Source organism: Quercus suber, unplaced genomic scaffold, assembly GCF_002906115.3.
Source record: "Quercus suber isolate HL8 unplaced genomic scaffold, Cork oak 2.0 scaffold_501, whole genome shotgun sequence".
In the NCBI taxonomy this organism is placed as follows: Eukaryota; Viridiplantae; Streptophyta; class Magnoliopsida; order Fagales; family Fagaceae; genus Quercus; species Quercus suber.
This window is the reverse complement of record NW_027069950.1, coordinates 372,921-391,177: the sequence shown is the minus strand read 5'-3', so window position 1 is coordinate 391,177 and position 18,257 is coordinate 372,921. Positions and strand designations below refer to the sequence as shown.

The following is an 18,257-nucleotide window of genomic DNA, read 5'->3' as shown; positions in this document are numbered from 1 at the left end:
GGAGTTGAGACCGATCCAACTGCCAGGAACATGCTTAGGCCCAAAACATAAATTTGGGCAGTGGTTAATTTTTATAACTATTGAATAAGTATCAATACATCAAGTTGAGCTCTTCCTCCAATGGATGAATTCAAATAAATGCATTTCATACTAAGTAATTTGTAATTTTTTTAAATATAAAAATTTCATATGAAAAAATACGAGTCGATCCAACCCAACCTGACTGACCCGACTATTTTCAACCTGCTTTAAATAACACTTTTAACATGAACCAAATCGACCCAAACCGAACCTAACTCAACTTGTTTGAACCGTCTACTTGCTATAGTTGGATCAAAGGGAATTAAGATACGATGCTATTGCACCTTGCAATACTTTCTCAACAATTCAGATTAAAAGTTTGTAGGGGCCTTTTTTGTTATATTGGGCTAGGCTGCCTCCTACGGTATTAGGCCCAAATGTTCTGAGTAAGGGAGTTGAGACTGATCCAACTGCAACTCAACTTGATCAGGCTTGTGCGGAAATTATTTCTTGTCTGCCAGGAACATGCTTACGGCAGGCAGAGCTATTTTAGATGAGTTATGGCAGGCAAACATGATAATAAAAAAAAAAAAAAAAAAGAATACTTCGCTTCTCAACTAAAGTAGACAATTAATCCTTAATTTAAAAAGAGATAATCACAATAATGATAATTATTTTATTAAAGATAGTAAGTTAATAAGTGGTCAACACATGGGTTAATTAAGAGAAGAATGAAATCAGAGCAAATCCAGTTTGCAAGACCAAAACCAGAGAGAGAAGAACGCTTCTTCTTAACGCAATCAACCTTCCAAGGAAAATCCTGTCGTGGAAGTTAATTACTTTGAGGAAAGCGGATCTAAATGGTTGGTGCGCGGAGGAAACCCTTTTTTCTTGCTTTTGGTAGAAAGCAGGATTTTGAGAGGGAGAGATGGAAATTAACCTACTGGTGCATGCCTGCTAGTCTAACTCTTCGTTTTTTCCTTTCTTCTTTCTTTGTTTTTAGTTTTTTTCTCTTATCTTTTCTTTCTTTTCTTTTACACTTGTTTTCTATTTTGTGATTCCTCAGAGACGATTCTTGCTGTCCTCCTTCTGGGCACGACAAGGGTCTCCTTATATAGTGCCTGCCGTGACCAAATTTTATTATTTTAGCCTTTAGCCACCTTTGCTTGGTCTGGGTGTATTTACCGACCACTGGTCCGTCTGTATGCCACTCCCCATTTCCAGACAAAGGAAAGCCGTTTTATTTATTAGTCTGCCGTGACACCCTTTCCTGTCACGATGTGGGTGCTCTCTCTCTCTATCATTCATGGCATGCACCTAGTGGTTCCAACTCAACCTTGCTTCTTTTGGTGGTATGTCATCCCAGCAGGACGTACCCCCTAAAAGAGCCTGAGCAGGAACCGCAGAATAGGTTTTCCCCTCTCCCCACCACCAAACCATGCCTCTTACCTCTAACCCATGACCCCACCATGTCCCATATTAGCTGGGTACAGGCTGGGGGTGCTGGGTCTTACGCGTGCCTCCCTTTCATGTATATCCAAAATCTGCCTGTTGCTCATGCTTTCGCTGCGGTTTAGAGGCTTGCCTGCATAGTCTAACCGTCCTTCTTTGACCTTTTATGTAGGTTGCTTTATGATTTCCCATTCCCCTTAGCTGCTGGGCTTTGCCTGATGTTGGGCTTTGCCTTCTTTTAGTCTATTCTTTGATTTGTCATCATTTTCTATCATATCACTCTGTCATTCCTGCTGCAATGACTCAATCATGCTAGGCCTCTTCAAGTCTACNCAACCCCTTACTTCTTTGCTTGCTTTGCTTTGGGCCTGCCACGGTCTATTCTCACTTTCTTACATCATACACTGCCCATGGGTTTGCTATTTGTTATTTCTCTCTTTCCGGGTTCTTTGAGCCCATTTGCTTCCTAAAACCCATTTATTTATTTTATGGACCTGTGATCCATTATTCCTACCGCTTGGGCTTAATGATTTTTTTCTATCTATTTGCCAACTTCTTTTCGGCTTGTGTTTTTGGGCTTCCTCTTTCTTTTTGGCTTCCAAAATGACCATCAACAAAGTTAAATAGTTAACTTTTTATATCAACCATTGAATCAAGGAAGTTAAAAAAAGTAAAAAAGTTGAAAGCTAAAAAAGAGTTAAGAAATTTGAAAAAGTGAAAATAATGTGAAAGGAATTGCATGGTAACTATTGCACCAAATCTTAATCCGACCAAAAGTTTATCATGTTTGAGACAGGAAAGTGAAAGTATAATGGTAAAACTTTTGTGTCACTGTTATTGCAAGTGGCCTACTTTGAAAGGCGGATAAAAAGTTATTTATCCATGAGAAAATAATAATATTAAGACACACCCAACTACACACTCAAATCTACAACATGCTCAAGTAAGTAACAATGTGATTGGTGCACCTAATTTTTTTTTTTTTCTAGCAAGTATCGTGATGGTTTCGTGTGTAAGTACTTAATTCCAATCGGAAGTTAACACTCAAACATATTATGAAATTAAGTATGAGTTCATATGTGTTTATAAGGGATGTGAAAATGATGGTCTATTACTAACAATCAATCACTTCAATAAGTGGTGGTAAAAGTTGTGATTGGAGAAGAACAATTTAGAATCGATAAACAACTCTTATATAATCTATAATCTATAATCTAATCATCAATCTATATCTATATATATTTACAAGTTGAAACGGAGCATTTATTGTTGTTACGCTTTAGTTAAGCCACATCAGCATCCATGTCATTATTCTTTTTTCTTTTCAATTTTCCTATAATTTTTTTAACATTCACTTATTTTTTTAATATTTACACTTTCTCTAACCTTTCTCCCTCCCTTACATTTTCATCTCTCTATTTCTCTCTACTTTAATATCACTATTCATGTTTCTTTTTATCTTTCTTTATTTTGTCTCTTCTCATTCACACTCTAATTATAAATTTGCCATCCTCTCTTCCATTCTTTGCATAGTTTTCCATCACAAAAAGGTTATTTCTCTCTCTCTCTCTCTCAATATTTTTGGTGGATTTTTTTTTCTTGCATCTCTAGTTTGGTTTATAAATTTTTGTATTTTTTAGAACTCTAATTTAGGCTGATGAGATTTATTTTTGTGTTTTAATTTTTTTAATTTTTTTTTTTTTTGGTTCTCTTTGATTCTTAAATGTTATCCTATTGGATTATAAAGAATTAAAGACAGTATATAAAAAATAATATTATTTTATTATATAGCATGATTTGGATAATTTAATTAGTGTTTATTGTTATATTTTTTATTTTTACTTTTTTTTTCTTCTCAGCTTATTTTATTCAACATTGAAATAAGATGAGATCCTCCATATCATTAAATTATTTATATTTTCTCATTTATGGTTATCAATAAGAAATAGATATCATGGATGATTTAAATAGTTATAGATGTAGTTACATTAGTGGTATGTCAAATTTTTTTTCCCCTTCTGAATTTTCAAGAAAATATGAAAGGCATTTCTCTAGTTTGGTCTCAATCAATTAAGACATCCATAATATCTTCTTTCAAAAAAAAAAAAAGTTTTAACCTATGGCATTCATTCTTGATAATAGCTATTTATTATTAGACCAAGATACCAATCAGTTTTTTGTATAGGCGGAGATTGAACTTCAGATCTCTTATTCAACCATCAAAAACTTTATTAGTTAAGCTAACTGAAATCCATAGCATTTATAATATCTTAACGGAAGTAGTAATAAGCCTAATATTTTTTTTTTTTAATGTATGAAGTGGTTAGATTAGTGGTATGTCAAAGTTAAAAAAAAAAAAATCAAGGAAATGTAAAAGGTCTTTTAAAAAAAAAAAAAAAAGGCGACTTTTTGAATTGTAGAAATATGATTGTTTTAATTACCTTATTTATAGATTTCATTATTTAGTTATAAACATCTAAATTAAAATATTTGAATATATAAATGCAAAATTATATGTAAAATTACAAAAACACGAGATAAATATGTAAAGATAATATATATATATATATATTGGTTTTTGATTATTCATTTTTTTTTATACAAAATAGAAATTCTACTTTAGCCAAATTTAAGTGTATATGTGTGTGAAGCTCCCTCCTAGAGACTTGAATTTCAACCGTTGCCCCTCACACCCCACAAATACTTATACTTATAGAGTGACCACCGCACCAAGAGTGTGCGGTGGTGTTTTTGATTATTCATGAATCATTATTTCATTGTTTACTTATAAATATCTAAATTAAATTTTTTTTATAGAAAAATATAATCAAAATAGATGAATATGTAAAGGTAAATTTATACGAACAATTAAAACTATTCAAGATGAACATTTAACCACTAGTAGATATGTATTTTTTGAAAACTAAAAGTATGTTTAATTGTTTTAGCTAGAACTATATAACTATGCAAATATTGTTGTGAGTGGTTCCATCATTTGCAAATTATCAAATTCGGTAGTCTTACAGAATATATATTTCATTTTACAAAAAAACTTTACATGAACTCCTCTTTTGTGACAACCTTAATTTTTTTTTTTTTAATTTTTTTGTTTTTGCCGAAACAACTTAAGAATATTAAGACTTAAGTTACCACATTTGGTAGTTGTAAAATACGTCAGTGATATAAAAAAAATGTTTAAATATTTAAAAAGCATTTTTAGTATATTGTAATATAAAACATTTTTTCTCAATTTTTTATGTAACTTTTTATGTAAGATCAATATTGTTGGCATCCTTTAAAGATGATATATAATATTTTTGAGAAGAAGAAGAAGCAGATATGATGCTAACACATAATATAAAATTATTAATTAAGTTTGCATGATTTAAATTTGTAGCAAAATATATATATATATATATATATATATATATCTATGATAAAGGTTTTAATCTAAATGATAAATAGTAGTCCATATTTTTTTTAGTGTTGAATCAAAAAGTCCATTCTCAATAGCCTTTTAAGTCTACAAATGCTCTTATAAAATAAAAATAAAAAGTCTACAAATTGCTCAATCTATAGGCCTAGACACATTCAAAGAGTGCGATCTAAACTATAAATTATATGACTCTTTATTACAAAATATTTTGATTTCCCAAAGGAAGGCAGGTGTGTCTAGCCATTTTTCTTGATTTGTGTTGCATAATTTAATAGTACGGAAGATGTGACTGAATTTAAATGTTGAATAAAATAAGATGAGGAGAAAAGAGAGTAAAAATAAAATATATAGCAATAAACATGAAAGTATCCAAGTCATGCTATGTAATATAATAGGAGCATTATATTATTATATACTATATGTATAATGTAGTAGGATAATATTTAATAACTAAAGAGAAAAAAAATATAAACAACTTAAAACACAAAACTAAAACACATCAACCCAAAGTAGTATTCTAATTAATACAAAAATTCATCAACCCAGGGGTGGCCCAACATAATTTGGGGTCTAAGGCAAAAAATTTATGTAGGGCCTTTAATATGTAAATATTAATTAAAAATATTATTTAATATTAATCAGATCAAGGTTAATTTGACACAGTAAATACATAAATAATACCAACTAAACTAATGTTAATTTTATATAAAGAATTGAATATCATAGTTGAACTATAAATATTAATAAAAAGAAATAAAAATATATTATGATTAAAAAGATATTTTATTTTAAATATATAACTTTTTTGTGATTAATAACACAGCAATTTGTAAAATAATAGTAAAATTTGTAGTATTCTTAACATCACTAATAAAAAAATTGTACAACCTTTATAAAATATATATATATATATATATATAATTTTATAAAAATTTGGGCCTAGGAAAGTGAGACTTTTTTCTCTAAAGAGAATTTTGTCTTTTGGTGGGGCTTAAGCCTAGGCCTTGGGCCGGCCCTGCATCAACCTAAAGTATGGATACAATAAAAAGAAAAATCAAACAAAAAATGAAAAACAAATTGAGAGAGAGAGAAGTAACTTTTTGTGTGAGACAACTCTGTATAAAATGGAAAAGAAAATGTCAAATTTATAGTAAGATATTGAGAATAAAAATAACCAAAATAAAAGAAGATAAAAGGATAAAGAGAATATGATATTAAGATAGAAAGTAATGGGAAGATGAAGAAATAAAAGAGAGGTAGAGTTTTGGAAAACTAATAATTAAAATAATAATTAAAAGATATTTTAATTTTTAAATAACGGAGAAGTTTGCCGATCTAAATCTAAAAACCCAACACTATCAAATGGAGGGATTGACAAAAGTTGACGGTGTTTGTGGTCTCTTGAAAAGCACATTGTCATAAGATTTAATGGTGAGACCGTTAAAGCGAGATCCAGTGGCAAGAGACATCAAAGCTTTTGAGGCTAAACTTCTTGCTTCCAGCCCAAAGCTATCTGAACACTTATCTGAACTTTGAACTCCTTTGCATGGCAGTGACTGTTTGGTGCTTGATGCTTCGTCGTCCTCGCTTGTGGAAAGTATCAGTAAGCATAACTATGGAGTATATAGCTTCCCTTTTAGAATAATTTTTCTTTTCTATAAGTTCTCAATAAACACAAGTTTTTTAGCAAAGTCTTATACATTAACTTTTAACCATAAACGTTTTCTTTTCATAATAATAAGTGATTTGTGATAAATTATTGACTATCCCAAAAGTTTAAGTTTTTGAGAAATGATAAATTTAATCATTTAATAATATAATTATAACACTCTCTCTCACATGTGGGCTCAAACTACCTCTCAGTAAATGAAGCCTAACATATGAGATTTTAAAATAAGAGGTAAAGTGAAGGAGACAATGATAGAACTTAAGACATCCTGCTCTGATACAATGATAAAATTTAAAAGATAAAAAAAAAAGATAATTGATTTAGAAAGTGGTTTGGCTTAATGACCTATGTCCTCACCACAAAAGGCTAAATGGATACATTTGGATTCACATGATTGATAACACATTACAAGACAACCCATATTTATAATGGAATTACATACAATAGTCAAACATTATTTGAATTCAAATTTCATATTAATAGTCCCATTTTTACCATTATCAGGTCCTATGTTTGAGCAATCGTTTAGAGACCTTCTGAAACTCTGATTTTGTGTTCTTGCTGTGGTTGAAAGGTCTTGCATCCTACCTTCAAAATATAGCAACCAGTGTTTTTCACAAATACACCCTAAAATATAGCTTTGGACAAGAAAAAATGGGTTTTGTTCAATTTGTTCTAACTTTGCAAACTTACTTTATGGCCTCGTTGGCCACCGTTTTGATCAAGTAATGTGTCGTTGGAAAGCTTACAATGTTATTGTCCCCATCTTCCGATTTGGTAAACTAGAGGCTTGGGAAAATGGTTACAAAATCATGTTTATGCATAAAGTTTCCGCTTTAATATTTTTGGTAAATTATTTTTATTCAAGTGGAGCTTTTGCCATCTAAGTATACCAAATGAAAGTTCATTATGAGATCTTTCCAATGAATCATCATTTGGGTCAATTAGTGGTTGCTTGATTATAATTTAATTAAGATTAAACTAAAATCAAGTTTATGACACTTTGGCAAAAATGGCTTAGTATTTTAGCCAGAGATTCAATGTTGTTGCGATATCCTATCCGTTTCAGCTCAATTTGGGTTTGTAAACTATCATTTGAAAGGGAATTTTATGATCTTTCATATGGGTGCAAATTTATAACAATCGAAAGGTCAGATTTTCAGTCAAATCTTAGTCAAACCTCGATCAAGGTTTGTCAAACTTGGTAATAATGGGTCAAATGGTTTTAAATGGTGAATTAGGTTGAAATATGGAGATTGGATGAATTTATGGCTAATTTGACTGTTGGTTAGATTGGTCAAACTTGATCAAATGAGATAGTTTTATGATCTTGGGCTCTTGTATCATCAAAATAATTTATTCATCATCCGGTCGGGAAAAATTTATTTATTTTATGTCATTACTTATTTTTATTCCATGTAAAAAAAAAAAAAAAGAAGCAATTTTAGATTTTCAGTGCTCAAATTAATATTTTGGCATAAAAATCAATGTCAAATAAAATACGATATCATCATGAGGTTCTAAAAACCCATTATACACTAGCACACTTAATTATTATCTTTGCTAATGACAACAAAGGTCAAGAATCACACAAAGAAATTAATCCGACAACAGTGAACCAAGGCTCTAACACTAATTGAAAAACGTTTTTTAGACCCCTAGTACGGCTTATTACCAATTTTTCTATGAATGCTCAGTTGGGGATCAATTTATTGGCCTGCTTTCTTAGTCACAAGACTCACAAACTGGCTCTTATTTAAAGGGGAGCATTGGGCTCTTCCCTTATGAATCTAAGGGTGTGATGATGACACATGTTTCCATCCCCTCTTGTTGTCATCTAGACCAAAAAGATTTCCCTGGGCCTACCAATTTGTGCCCTTACTGTTCAATCGTTTCAGTCATCATTGTCCATAGTAGCCATACAACCCACTACTACTAGACCTCATTTACGACAAAGCCACATAAAATAGTTGACAACAATGTCTCTTGTACATTTGCAGCCTTAATATTCACATCTTAGCTGAAAATTAGTACGTAATTATTGTTTTTAGTTTACATGTGATCATTAAACTTATTTGGTTTCAATCTTGTCCATAAATTAAAGATCTGCCGTGATTCTTAAGAACCCTCCAAGGGTGAAAAATAATCAGAGAACAGACAAAGCCTAACATAGACGTTATGGGTCACGGGGTCAGCGTTCCCATCAACAAGAATATGTAGAATTGTAGATTCCCAAAATTCGTCTCCTTTACCTAACAATGACAAAGCATTCACATTAACCGTCAAGCATCACTTGAAAACGTACAACTTGTGAGTAGATCGATCTCACATTGTAATTTTTTAAACATCCTTCAATAATAATTAATTAGAACGTAATCCAATAAATTTTTAAAACATGACCAAGAGAGACCTTGCCAGCTATTTGAAATTGAAAATCCAGCTAATAAAATACCATTGGCCTTTACTTTGAAGGTTGAAGTCACTTCAAATATATATATATATATATATATATATTTTTTTTTGTATTAAGTCGCTTCCAATAATCATGATTTACTTTCACTTCTTTTTTTCAAACTTTTTCTTGTTTTATCTCCTATACGCTATACCCATACTAAATGGAGAAAGAATATCTCCGCGTTAGAAAGAATATACCCGTAGAAATTAATTTAATCAAATTGAAGAAGGTAACTAAAAAAAAATGCTCAATATGTTCATACGTATTACGTGACCATTACATACATCAAGCATTCCACTGCACTAGCATAAAGAACCTTTGACATGTATATCTTCAAGCTCTTTCCTTTGCCTTTGTGCAATTACTAACAAATAACCTAAAGTGATTTGCCCACAGTGTTGAGTGTTCCAGTTTATCATTCTCCATATCAAACTTCTCTAATACCATCATGACAGTTATTTTGAGACACCCATAATTTTCCAATCTCCGTCTTTGCAAATTTACATACCAAGAATCTTCTTAGTGATGCCCAAATCTTTGATATCAAACTCCTTACATGATAAGGATTTCAAATTTTCAACCTCACAAACGTTCTTAGCAGCAATTAGCATATATCATATTCAAAATTATTAATATAACTAGTCTAAATCATATATGAGTCCAAATTTGTTGTATCATTGTTGTGGATAGTATATACTACATCAACCCAGAAAAGAGACTTCTTTAATCTATTGCATCATTGTAATTGTTTCATATAAATTTGATTCTCCAAATCAACATGAAAGAAAGTTGTGATTAGATTTGGTACTATTCAGATATGCTTATATTACGTGTTTATTTGTTTAGACCCCTGTAAATTGATTAGTTTAGCCTAATTAATTAGCTAAATAGTTACTTAGGTTAATTATTCAATTCTAGGTTAAACACATACAATCATGTCATATAGTGCAGAAAAATAAATAAGACAACGATATGATTACTCAGGAAAACCAACGAACCCAACTGAAGGTAAAAAATCTGGGGAGGATTTAACTTAATCTATCCTCAAGGCAAACAAATTCACTATGATAAAATGGAAGATTACAATAGATTTAAACCCTAAATATAAAGTTACCTCATGTAAAACTTACTCACACGACCACATGCAGCTTCGAATTCACAAACTCTTCTATCTTGAATTTGTTGCACACACAAACACCCACGTTTGTGACTTTGAGATCCCACTCAAAAGTTTTAGATCACCAATAGCTGTTGATCTTGTAGCAGCAACATCAGATCTATCGGTTCTAATGGTATGAGAATGATTTCTAGTAGTGACTTTGAAAGGAGAAAGCACAGCACTTTTTAAATCTCACAAGAAAAGCTCCAAAATCTTCACAAAACATGCCTTAGGGTTTCCTATATATACTAGGTGAATTAGATCTGAAACTCTAATCATTTAATGGGCTTGATGGGCTATTGGGCTTTAATTAAATTATGCAGAACTCATGTCTTGATCGGTCGCAGCTGTTTCCCGATCGGTTGAAACTGACATATTTCAAATTCCTAAACCTGCAACTTCCTAATTCTTGTATTATGACTTGCAGTACCTTGAGCATTGTCTAATATACTCTATAGACTCTAAGATCTATATCTAAACAAGTTTGTGCTCATGGTTTGCTAATTGTTTTAAACTTTTAGAACCTAACATTAAGGTCTTTTTTAGGGGGGTTGGGGGGAGCTTGGGAATTAGTTAAGAGGCAACTTTATAGGATTTGGGAAAAATTATCAAAAATAGTTAGGGCATTTCTGTCGTTTAGTAACATTATTTCTACTAAAATACTAATTCACATGTAAGATGGCTAATTTTCGCACAAAAGACCAAGGCATTATGACAAATGGACCACATTGACACATTTCTTGAAATACAAGGACTAAAGTGACATGAAAATATTTTAAGGACGAAACTGAAACTTTGTGAATTTTTCAAGGACCAAAAATAAGTTAGCTTGTTTAACATATGATAATACTGTGATAATCATTTCTCTACCGTCTACCCTCTCACTATTACTTAGCAATGAACTTGATGTTTTTTTAGTCTAGCTTCTTTTTTTTTCTTTTTTAATTTATTTGTTTATGTACAATTTTTATAAGTATGTGTGTGTATATATAAATACTTATTTTGTAAGAAATATAAACCGACAAAAATCATTCATACCAAACCAACACCTAATTATTATATTTAAAAAAAAAAAAAAACCACCTATAATTGTAAATCAATCATAACAAAGGACTATCCTCATCCATAAAGAGATGATGTCCCCCTTTTCATTCAAATACAAATATATATATATATATATATGTATGTATGTATGTATGTATGGATCCGGTTATAACATATGCTTCTAGAGCACACATTAATTATACATTTTTAAAAAAAAATTATAATAACAATTGAGAAAGTTGTAAAAAAAAAAAAGTTAATCATTTTTTCATTTTCCTATTGCACGTGCAAGTTAAGTTTAGAAAAACGTGAAAGCTTGTATTTTGTAAGTCTTAACAGTACATTTAAACATCATCTTTGTAATATGCGAAAAATGATATTTTTGTGAACTAAAAAAGTAATGGAGGCCGGAGGGGTAGCAAATGAAAAGATCAAGGATGACAAGAGAGTTACATAGAAAACCCCAAGATTTAGGGTGAAAAATCACGGTGGGATAAAGGACTTGATATCCTTATCCCTTAGAGATAGTGATGTATTTTCTGGGAAAATATTAGTTCTTACATAGCCTTTTGTACACTTTATTTCTTTCTTTTCTCCATTTCTTTCTCTGCTCTATTTCCCTTTATTATGATACCTAGGATGCTCGAAAACATTCTCCTCTTATGGTACGAGGAATATTTCTGGTTGTAGAAAGACAGGTATCCTAATTCAATTGCCTATCACAAACCCTAGGACTGCTAGCATAGTACCACTCTTTAGTTGGAGGAGAGAGAAGGTCGTGCTGGATGGAGAGTGGGCATAAGGAGTGACTCTGAAAGGTATGAAGACAATAGGAGAAGAGAGGGAGAGAGAGTTGCAATGGCGAAGGGGGGCTACATAGGGATGGCAAAAAGTATCCGACCCACGGGTACCTAGCCTGACTCAACCTTAATGGGGTGGGTTTTACCCAACCCACAAAACAATAGGGTCAAGTTTGGATTTTTTAAATAAAACCTGAAGCGGGTTCAAGTCAGGTCTGGTTTTTAGTAATACCCGACCCAAATCCGACATGTATATATATAATATTAAAAAAAAAAAAAAAAAAAAACCTTAACTATAGATACACACTTTTCCTAATTGTAACCCTAAATCCCTTAGACCCTCACATTCACTCTCACCCTCTCTTTTTGTCTTACCAAGCCACCTTCCATTCTCTCCCTTACTCTCACTCTCACTCGAAGAATCACTTGAACAAGATTGTTGCTACTACCTCGCCGACACCACTGCTCCTTACACACCTCACCTTGCCAACGCCGCTCCATTCTCCACCTCGCCGGTCTCTCCTCCCTGCCTCCCTCGCCTTGCCACAACCTACAGACGCTGCTCCTCCTCCCTCACCTTGCCAAACCCTCCTCGACCTCACAAGGCCACATCTCTCTAATCTTCCTCACCTCATTGTGAACTCAAGCTTTTGTAATAAAAATCGTTCTTTTTTTCAAATTTGTATTTTCTAGTTTAAGTGCTATTTTTGTTAAATAGGATCGACATGTTTGATTTGATTTTGTAGGGTCTTCTTGTTTAGACTTAGGGTTTATATGTTAATTCTTGTATTTACTTTTGACGTGGGAAAATATTGTAATGAAAAAAAAAGGGTTTCCGATCTGTTGGTCGTTGAGAAAATAATGGGTTTTGTGGGTTTTTGATCTGCGTGTATGTTGCTGGGTTTCTGATCTATTTAGATCTAGGTTTTCTTGTGTGTTTATTTTCCCCTACTGTTTGGTTGTTAAGAAAATCAAATCAAGCAAACATTTTTTTTTTAATTAGGGCATGGATTAGGCCCAAAAGTCGCATGGCTGGATAGGGCCTGTGAGGGCCAATAGGGCGAGTTTAGGGTTTTAAAAAAAGCTCATTTATTAAATGGGCCAAGTTTAGGTCACAGGGGCGGGCTCGCAGGTCAGGTTTCGGTATAAAAAAAACTGCCTCGAACTCGACTCATTGTCATTTCTAAAGCTACATGTGTCCTACCATGTGGTTCGAGCACATATTCAATGAGGAGGATAATGTAGCACCCGACCAGGGGAAACCAAATCATTTCTTATGGTATTGTTCGGTGACCTACATAGTGTACCCATGTCCTCTCTACCTTGCAATGATGCCCACAATGGTGGCACGAGCCAAAAGCATAGCTCTCTTCGCTAATGTTTATTGCCTTCTATCTCAATGGCATCGACATGTAGGGTCAAGATGTCATCTTCAGTCATTAGGGTCTGTTTGGTAGGCAAGCTCAAACTAACATTTTCAGTTTTTAAACGACCTTACACACTTTTTCACATACTTTTTTACCCACGTGTATTTCAAAAAACTACAAACAACATTACTTAAACTCTTCTACTAAATAGGCAAAATTTTATGTTCACTTTTGTGAGCTTGTGTATTGTACACCTATAAAAAATTACTTAAAATAGTTTATTAAAAAGAGAGAGGGAGAATGTTTTAACGATATGTGGTTAGCTTTGGAAGGTTATCAAGTCAAAAAAAAGTGACAAAAAAGAGGAGATGTTTTGGGGGTTGAATACAGGTCACAAAAGAGCACATATTCAGTCAGTCATTGGAAAGGGAGACTACTTACATGATTGCAGACTCTGCCCCCCCTTGGTTTTGTGTGGTCACTCACATGGATTCCTCTGCTGCTCATTTTGCTCCGTTCTCTCTGTGCCACCACGTACTCTCGCACACAAACACAGACTCACTCTCGTGTCTCGTTTGCTTTCGTAAACCTGCGTTATTACTTATTACCCAATAAAGGAATAATCATCAGTAGAAGTCACAAGCGCGTAGTTAACAACTGAATTAACTTACTTTTTATCCGTATAATTTATCAATCATAAACTGTACGTACCAGCTCTTTCTATGAAGAATGCGTGCTATACACGCTTATAATTGGACGTAACACAATCATTGGTTTCTTTAATGATCTTATAATTGTATAATTAATAACAAGGAGAATCACCGTTCCTCTCTCTCTCATGCATCTTACTTTTTATCCGTATAATTTATCAATCATAAACTGTACGTACCAGCTCTTTCTATGAAGAATGCGTGCTATACACGCTTATAATTGGACGTAACACAATCATTGGTTTCTTTAATGATCTTATAATTGTATAATTAATAACAAGGAGAATCACCGTTCCTCTCTCTCTCATGCACAAGTCACTATGCAACTTGGTGTGTAAAATATGTATTGGCTGACTAGTGCTACTAGTTGTATACTCCTTTGGTCTCATTTTTTTTTTGTTCTGTTTGAAAAGTCAAATTTTTTAAAGGAATATCATTTATTATTTTGTCTACCTTTTAAAAATGTATAAATTTCTAAAACTACCCTTAAAAAAATTTATCAAAAAATTGAATTAGTAAATTAATAGGGGTATAATAGGAACATTAGTAAATTAATGACTTTTATATTTAGAAACAGAACAATATTTTGAGACATCTCAAAATAGAATAAAGGACAAAAAAAATGAAACGGAGGGAGTATTTTATTAGATCAACTGAGGGCTTTTACCAAGAAAGAGAGATCAAGCTTCACATTGCAAAGGAAACCAAATTTACCAGTTGTTTGTAGAGTTTGGGATTTAAATTTTGAATTGTGTTAACGGCATCATTAACACCAAATTTTATATAAGATATTGTATTTATATCAGCGTTCTGTCAGTTTTATACACTTTTTATTCAGTTTTATACCTTTTTTTTTTCTATTTATTTAATTTTTTTATTCCATTAAATTTATATTATTTTAATCTTAACGAACATCACACGGTACTTGTTAACTTTGTTAACATTTGGCTTAAATTTAATAGGTTATAACACTTATATTTCAGCCTCTCGCTTTCTGTTAAGACTTTTGAAACACCCTCTTGATTTTATATATCAGTACTAGACTAGCTAGCTAGTCTCTGAGAGAGAGAGAGAATGACTTTAGAAGCTGTAGTGTTCCAACAGGACTCGTTCAATAATGGTTGCAGGGATATCTATGCTTTAGGAGCAGGTGGAACTTGGAGCTATGGCCTGGGTCTTAAAGAAGACAAAGTCTACTTTGAAAAACTTGGCAATAATGTAGAGCAAGTCTCCATTGCAAACTCGGAATCTTTACCTTCTTCAATGGTTCAAGGTGTAAAGGAGCGAGACGCGAACACTGCCTCCCCAGATAATTGCACGATCACTTATTAAATTTATATTATTTTAATCTTAACGAACATCACACGGTACTTGTTAACTTTGTTAACATTTGGCTTAAATTTAATAGGTTATAACACTTATATTTCAGCCTCTCGCTTTCTGTTAAGACTTTTGAAACACCCTCTTGATTTTATATATCAGTACTAGACTAGCTAGCTAGTCTCAGAGAGAGAGAGAATGACTTTAGAAGCTGTAGTGTTCCAACAGGACTCGTTCAATAATGGTTGCAGGGATATCTGTGCTTTAGGAGCAGGTGGAACTTGGAGCTATGGCCTGGGTCTTAAAGAAGACAAAGTCTACTTTGAAAAACTTGGCAATAATGTAGAGCAAGTCTCCATTGCAAACTCGGAATCTTTACCTTCTTCAATGGTTCAAGGTGTAAAGGAGCGAGACGCGAACACTGCCTCCCCAGATAATTGCACGATCACTGATCGTGGATTCTTGGCTCAGGAAGTTCCAGCAGCAGCAACAATGGGCAGGCGAAAAAGACGGCGCATCAGAAGAACCAAGAACAAGGAAGAAATGGAGAATCAGAGAATGACTCACATAGATGTGGAACGCAATAGAAGGAAGCAAATGAACGACTATCTCACTGTGCTTAAGTCTATGATGCCTGCTTCTTATGTGCAAAGGGTAGCTATTCTTTCTATTTCCTTGGATAATTGATTAGTAGCATGCTTTTTGAAAGTACTTTTAAAATTTTAAATGCAAAAGAAACATGATACTTTAGGTTTTGTTCAAAGATCGAGAAAAGTATAAAATTTGTTATAATTGATTTGTGTGTGTGTGTGTGTGTACATTTGAGAAGGGTGACCAGGCATCAATACTAGGGGGAGCCATTAATTTTGTGAAGGAGCTAGAGCAACTCCTCCAGTCCATGGAAGCCCAAAAAGGAATCAAGCAACGACTAGACAACAGTTTGTCCTCTGGTCTCTTCTCTGGGTTCTTTACCTTGCCTCAGTATACCTGTTCTAATGAATCCAGTGAATCAATGATGGAGAAGCGATCAGCCATTGCAGACATTGAAGTGACAATGGTAGAAAGCCATGCCAATATCAAAATACTATCAAGAAAACATCCCAAGCAACTCTTGAAAATGGTGGCCGCCTTGCAATCCTTGCACCTTATCGTTCTTCACCTTAATGTCACAACTGTGGATAATATGGTCCTCTACTCTTTCAGTGTTAAGGTTAGTTTGAGAAGGGTTTTTTTTTATTTTTTTATTTATTTATGTGAAAGATGGAGATTTAAACCGAGGTGCTCCTCATGTAGAAACAGCATGATATCCAATGAGGTATAAGACTTTTGATGTATAGAGATACTAAAATTAACTTTTCATACATTTATTTTGTTAAAAATTTCAAACCCATTATTAATGTGGGGTCGTGCTGGGTTTGAAACAGGTTGAAGATTATTCAAAGCTAACCTCTGTGAATGAGATTGCAGCTGCTGTGTATGAGATGATGGGTTGGATCCAAAAGGAAGTTCAATTTGCTTGAATAGCCCTAGAATCTTATGTATTTTGTAAAGTGTTTTCTGCTTCTTGTATTTGGATTATAGGGTTGGAGTATGGCTAGACTTAAGCTTTTCAATATTTTATAGGAATTATATGTATCATGCAGTTGCTTAATCTGAGCAATTTTGTTGCCTGTGAGAAGTGAGAACTAAGCCATCTCGTGCAAGCAACATTCAAGTGTTATATATATATATATATATATATATATATATATGAGTTCAAATTATACTTAGTGTAATTTCATAAAAGTTACACATTTTTTAGACCACTGATTACTATTAGATCTAAGAGTAAAAAAATACTCATAATAATGTCATTACTACTCTCTAGAAATTAGTAATTTAGGCATTAACTCTTCTTATTAAAAAATAAAAAATAAAAATGAATAAAAAAAACTCTCCACTCTCCTCCACATTGTCATCTTCTTCCTCTCATCCTCTCTCACATCTTTCTTCTTGCACTATGTAATTTTAAGCCATCACCATTGATCTCTTAACAGTATTTTGTCTTGAGGTACTAGAAAATTTTAGAAGTATATGGCCAAAGTCACAATTGTTTTAGAGAACGATTGTTGAGGCTAAGTATTTTTAAAACCCTCATGACAAATTTTATTCAAGCACTGCCCAAAACTCAAATGTATGAAAAAAAATGTCATTTTTCAAACCATATCTGTGGTTAAGTAATGGCAAAAAATACTCCCTCCATAATAAAATGAGTTCACAAAATGGTAATCATGTTTGTTAAAACAAAATAAAGATAGCTTATATTAGTAATTTAATCTTGAGCATTTTTTGAATGGTGGAGGCTTGAAAGTTAGCAAAAAAAAAAAAAAAAAAAAAAAAAGAATGAAAGAGAGAGAAGAAGATGATGATATGGAAGAAAAAAAAAGTTCATGCTGTGGCCCCTCCACCCCCCCCCCCTCCCCCCTCCTAATAAGAAGAGTAAAGTTATACATTTTTTACACTGTAGATTTCTATGAGATTTAACGCTCACAAAAAACATCATTAAATGTTATAACTTGACACCTTTTTCTTTCTCCTTATTTAATGTTTTTCACTTGATTAAAGGACGCATGCCATTTTCAACAACCTGCTTTCTAAATGATTCATCCTAAAAGAGAAATTAAATAGATATTTGATGATGAAATTAAATTATTTGAAATAAAATTTTTACAATTATATATACGATTGAAGTATTGAACACAAAAGTAATCTGCTTCTTTTTAAAAAATTTCACATTGCAAATACAACAATAGTGAAAAATTATTATCTTTGGTCCACCATATAA

At 32.6% G+C, this 18,257-nt stretch overlaps 1 protein-coding gene across 1 annotated transcript; it reads left to right on the top strand.

The window, feature by feature from the left end:
* The first annotated feature begins 15,616 nt into the window (after positions 1-15,616).
* On the top strand, positions 15,617-17,122 carry LOC111986049 (transcription factor bHLH94). The gene is made up of 3 exons (XM_024017688.2): positions 15,617-16,087; positions 16,263-16,643; positions 16,858-17,122. Exons 1-3 carry the CDS (start codon positions 15,632-15,634, stop codon positions 16,951-16,953), a joined length of 933 nt encoding a protein of 310 aa, XP_023873456.2. The 5' UTR covers positions 15,617-15,631; the 3' UTR covers positions 16,954-17,122.
* Positions 17,123-18,257: the final 1,135 nt, after the last annotated feature.

What these genes read in the sequence shown, in the direction of transcription:
- LOC111986049 (XM_024017688.2), top strand. Translation starts at nt 15,632, where the DNA reads ATGACTTTAGAAGCTGTAGTGTTCCAACAGGACTCGTTCAATAATGGT. An exon ending in CTGCTTCTTATGTGCAAAGG is followed by an intron (nt 16,088 to 16,262) that starts GTAGCTATTCTT and finishes ACATTTGAGAAG; the next exon opens with GGTGACCAGGCATCAATACT. An exon ending in TCTACTCTTTCAGTGTTAAG is followed by an intron (nt 16,644 to 16,857) that starts GTTAGTTTGAGA and finishes GGTTTGAAACAG; the next exon opens with GTTGAAGATTATTCAAAGCT.